Source organism: Protopterus annectens, chromosome 2.part1 (assembly GCF_019279795.1).
Source record: "Protopterus annectens isolate FY-2018-M chromosome 2.part1, PAN1.0, whole genome shotgun sequence".
NCBI classification, from domain to species: Eukaryota; Metazoa; Chordata; order Ceratodontiformes; family Protopteridae; genus Protopterus; species Protopterus annectens.
Window position 1 is genome coordinate 1,875,261,582 of NC_056729.1, and position 5,498 is coordinate 1,875,267,079.

The 5,498-nt window shown below is 37.7% G+C and overlaps 1 protein-coding gene across 1 annotated transcript; it reads left to right on the top strand.

The window, feature by feature from the left end:
* Nucleotides 1-3,589: 3,589 nt before the first annotated feature.
* LOC122794671 (probable N-acetyltransferase camello) lies at nucleotides 3,590-4,466 on the top strand. Its single transcript, XM_044063295.1, has one exon. It carries the CDS (start codon nucleotides 3,616-3,618, stop codon nucleotides 4,303-4,305), a length of 690 nt encoding a protein of 229 aa, XP_043919230.1. The 5' UTR covers nucleotides 3,590-3,615; the 3' UTR covers nucleotides 4,306-4,466.
* Nucleotides 4,467-5,498: the final 1,032 nt, after the last annotated feature.

The window sequence follows — 5,498 nt, forward strand, 5'->3', positions numbered from 1 at the left end:
GTTACATATAAAAAACTAACTACCTCTCTTTTTTTTAGCATAGTAAATTTTAAAAAGGTAGTTGTAGTGTTAATATACATTGAGAAATTGTTCAAACTCTCAACATCTCCTCTCCATATAACAAATATGTCATCAACAAAAGATTTATAAAACAGACATTATTTCTGTAAATGTGTTTCAACACAAAGGTGGTCTCCCAGTGTGCCATCACCAACTTAGCATCAGGTGGTTGTTACTGACATTCTCAAAGAGTCCACCAGGTTGAGTAGGCATGACCTACCTTTGACAAAATCAAATTGGGTTGGGTCTGGTGGTTGGAGCTTTCCTAGGTCATCACTGATCATTTCTTTAATTATTTCCATGGCTTTGTATATGAGACTAGAGAGATGTATGGGTCTGTAGTTTCCAGGGTCTGTAAGTGGCCCACCTTTGTGCAGAGGGATGACTGTAGCTGTTATCCATTCATAAGGCAATTAAGCCTGTTTGGAGGCAATTCAAGAGGATCTGATGGGCCATATTTCATGCTATTTTGAAGCATACTTCCCAAGAGTACCGACTAACTCTATTTTTACCGAGTTTTGGGGTCCACATACTGGGGTGCCACGATTCCCGAGTGGCAACCCTACATTTCTGACTTTTCCCAGCTTTAGTTCTTATTTTATTTGAAAATTTTTCCCGTTTTTTTTATTTTGAGATGACGTCATCGTATGCGAGATGGCGTGAGCTCGGTCAGGGCTATCAGCCTGTCAGACTTGAGCACAACGGCACATTTCCAGCTTTCCCCATGATCTGTGAGTGCGAGCAGTTAGCTGGTTATTCAAACAAGCGCTTTATCAACAGTTTATTCAAACATTAACTTTGGAAACAGATCGCTCTATCTGCCGGTTTGGGTTATTTAGAAACAGAAGTCAGAAGGAATGGGTTTCCAAATGGATTCTGGCTTGCAAACAATGAAGGAGTGCTTTCTTTGTCTTCATACTTTGGAAGGAATGGGATAGGCTTTGGCTTCATCCTGTGGAAGGAATGGGATTAGGCTGCCGAGCCATATTCAAACGAGCTGCTGCACCATTCAGGAACAATTCGGGTAGGAAAGGAGAACCACCACTTATTTCTGGCTGAAGTGTGTGTGTGTGTGTGTGTGTGTGTGTGTGTGTGTGTGAGAGAGAAAATGCCCCCGATGTAATACACCTGGTGGCTAGTGGTACTAAGGCTCAAACCCTGTACCTTGGGTATAGGGTAAAAAGAGCCTAAAGTCCCTAGCCACCACCACCACTTATGAATTAAAGCCTCATATTTTTTTGTCTGTTCCTCATAAAATATGTGGTTTTCAGGATTGTGGCAAATCACTGAGGGATTGAATTCACTAAATAATGACAGGCATTTGAATTTCAGACTTCATATTCTTCAGCAAATAAATGGTAACACAAAACCTTTTATTCTAGGAATTTTTCTAAGTTTATAAGATAAGTATTTGAAATTTGTCCCCATTTTGGGGCTGTATTACCCCATTATTGGCTTTGTCCAGGTTTTTGTGCTAAGGTTGAGACTAGCTAGAGCTATGGTGAGAAGAAGTGTGAACAGAATTTACTAAATTGTATCCATTTAAGTTTCAGTCTTCCTCTCTTTCAGGAAACTGCTGATTTGGCGTAGTGGTATGTTGCTCTGATTGTAGTGCACAAAGTCCTGGGTTCAAGACTTGGCAGTGAAATGCATTGTGGTAACATAACATTTTATTTTAACAACTTTCCAAAATTTGCCCCCCCCCAAAAAAAAATGAAATTGAAAATAAGCGCGAGAAGCTGTGCAAGATGCCTATGGCTTACACTACTGTCATTTTATATATATATATATATATATATATATATATATATATATATATATATATGTTTGTGTGGAAGTAGAATTTTATGATGGACATGTTCTGAATTGGGCAGTTTTGTCATTCTTGGTTCATGCATTTCGTTTCATTGCCTACTGGAAAAAATGTTCAAACAGTTAAGTTTAAAATGCGCTCTCTGTCTAACAAGTGTGCTGTATTATACAAGGAATATAATTTAATAAAGTCAGGAAGGTGTATCAAAGAACACATGTATGTTTCTTGTTTTGTGTGCAAGGGGCCAATGATTTGAAAACAGCCCAAAAGTAATCTTTATCCACCACTGGTCAGATGCATTTTCTTTGGATGTGGTGTGTGGGTTTCAATGAATGTGCATTTCAATGGCAGAGAAGTTTTAATGCCAAGTCTATTTCCGTTGTGAGACAGTATTGCTTTGTTTAGCAGATATCTATTAGTGTTTGTGCATTGTGCTATAAAATGTAAATATAAAATCCGTATAATCATTGTAGAAGTAAATCAGTATGCACACGTTAGTGTTTATGGTAAATGTGGTGAAATAGCTAGGTAATGGGACATTGGAATGGCTGCAGGGGGTCTCTGGTGACATATTTTGGTTGTCTGTTCTTCAGTTTGCATTTGAAAGTTGGTATCCCATAATTCCATTGGAGTAGGTGGGGTTACTTAATTATGTATGCAAAGTTAATGTTAATCAGCATACAGATTTGTACTTATTTTTCATGGGCCTTGTCCAGATTTTTGATGTTTCCAGTTTGAGAGGCATGTTTAGAAGGTATCCTATGATATTGTCTGTGCCCACTGATGCAGTGTTGTTTGCTGTAGAGAAAGCATTGAGGACCTGTTCCCTAGTGTTGATAGGAGGAGTTATATTTGATGGCATTTTTGAGGGGAGGTTCAGGGAGAGAGAGGGGTAAAGTTAGAGCTAAATTTGTCTGCCAGTAGATTTGTTACATTAGCTCAGAATAGGTGGCTACAGTAACCGTGAGCTTTGTACACAACTGTATACTGCCTTTGAGGGTGCAGACATAGCTAAAGAATAGCTTGCAGTTGTCCTTGGCCTGGGAGGTCAAATTTACCTCAGGTTTGGCTTTGGTAGATGTTATTTGTCCTGAGTTGTTTAGTTTGAGACTACTTCTATCCTTTTAAATGCTACAGCTCTTAATTTTTGCCATGATTTTCTTCTTTCTGTTGTACAGCCTACTGATTTGGTGATTCCACCAGGGTGGCTTGTTCTTGGAGTTAGTTTCAGAGTTAGCTCTGTACTACTTTTTGGTGGGTGCAGCTGCCTCTTTGCGTGTATTAACATGCTTGTACAGGGTTTCTGTGAACAGTTCTTTGTAGTGTTCAGTGTTCTCAGACATTAACCCATTTTTCCCATCTAACCAACATCTAGTCTAAAATGTTCCAGATTTTAGTCCCTTTGCTTCTTCTCTGACCAGAAGCAAAACAGAATCACTAATCCCAATTCATATTTGTGTTTGTACTTGAGCTATGTATTTATGGTATTGTAGCTGTCCTTAAGTACAACAAATGTACCATATTTCATATATTCAGTGTTTGACAGGAAAATTAAGTACAGACATTTTCTAAGCTTAGAAAATGAAACATACTGTGCAGAAGGTCATTTAACATTTTCAGGCATTTTGGAAAACCAGATGGTTTGCACAACCAAGGTGAGTATTCTTGACTTGGTTTATTTCACTCTCTCTAATCACTTCACTTTTTTACCTTTTATAGGGCATTCCTCCTTCAAGATTGCTATGGCTTCCTGTAAAGTCAGAAGATATGAGGACTCGGACTATGAAACTGTGAGGAATATTTTTACTGCTGGAATGACAGAGCTGCAGCCTTCAGTATTTGTAAATTTCCTCAAACAACCCACCTGTTTGTTAGGACTCATGTCTGCATTTTGTATCCTGCTACTTAGTTCTAAATCATTCCTCCTCCCTGTACTGGGAGTCACCCTTCTAGTGGCATTGCTTCGGTACTGGACAGTTGGTGCAAGTAATCGGTATATTACAGACAGCCTTAATTCTGACCTCATGGACATTCAGCGGTCCTACATGAAGAGTGAGAATTCTTGTTTCTGGGTAGCAGAGCTGGATGGATGCTGTGTTGGTATGGTTGCTTGTCATCCAGACAGAGAAACAGTGGAGTATTTGGAGCTGGGCCGTATGTCGGTACTTGCAGCCTACAGACGCAAGGGAATTGCCAAAGTTCTATGCAGGACTGTCATTGACTTTGCACGACAGAGTGGATATAATACTGTTGTTCTAAAAACTAGTGAGGTGCAGGTAGCGGCGCATAGGTTGTACGAGAGCGTGGGATTTAAGAAGGTCAAGGAGACAAGTTTTCCGTTGCCTTCTTCATTTGTAGATTCTTTGTTGAAGTTTAAAATCTACCGCTACAGATACGACATTCCAACAGTTGTTGATGATAGATACAAGTGAATCAAGGCTCCCATTTTTCCATGCCTATTAACAAACGCTTGGAATAACCCTTACCTTAATTTTTTTTTCTTTTATAGTAGAGAATATGTAATTAAAAAAAATAATAAAAGGTGCTTTAGCCATGTCTGTTTCTAAGCTGAATTAATAAATAAATCACACTATGCACTTGTGAAAGTACTTAATATTATTTAAAGGCTTTGGGTTCAGTGCAGTCTGGCACATAATCTTGCTTTCAAAATTTGACTCTTTTCTTCTTACAACGTTGCACAGTCCTTTATTCTTGTTTTCCTGTAGCTATCTGCAAACTTCAGTCCACAGAATATGAATTAACAATGAGGCATGGCTAATAGTCTGATGCACCCCCCAGTCCAGAAGTACAGGGGGCAACCTTTTCTGTTTTGGTAAATATATTCAGTTCTTTAAAAGTAAAGATTTTGTTTTTTTTTCTGTTGCAGTGGAAAAAAAATGCAAGCTTCAAAATATCATCTAATGATTTTTTACTGTGGTGTGTAAAACTGTGACTTTTGTAATAGCAAAGGGCAGTGATGTGTGACTTTGGCTATGAAAGGGGTTTGCTTTCCAAGATGAAAACTGACTGGCTGAAGCAAGTACTCATGAACAGGATTTGATAGCAAACATTGGCTATCATTTCCAGTAGAGTACAGTCTTTGTTTACTTTATTGAGTGGAAATTTTTCTGATGTTTTCAAATTTTCTTTATTACATTACTATGGTTTAATAACAGTGCAGGCTATTGCACTACTTTTTTAAGCAAATAAAAAATAAGAAAGATGTAACGAGAAAAAAATACATTTTATTTTTTGTTTTGGGGGTGAAAATAAAATAAAAAAAAAAATATATATATATATATATATATATATATATATATATATATATATATATATATATATCTATAATGAAATTCATAAGTACTGAGCATATAACAATGAACTAGATAGTACATAATGCAGATAATTATGGGACGTTTTACAGGTCAGGATAAAATAATTCCATTTGATTGTGGATAGTTTCATCAAAGTTGGACTCGTGTGTTAGATCAATGAGGCCTCGGAGGAAATGTAGCCCGGTGTTTTTGTTGAGACAGACTCCCTCACAATGCTCAGTGTGCCACTTGCTTAACTCACAGCTGATATATAATTGAATCCTAGGAGTGACAGCAGTTGTCATATTGCA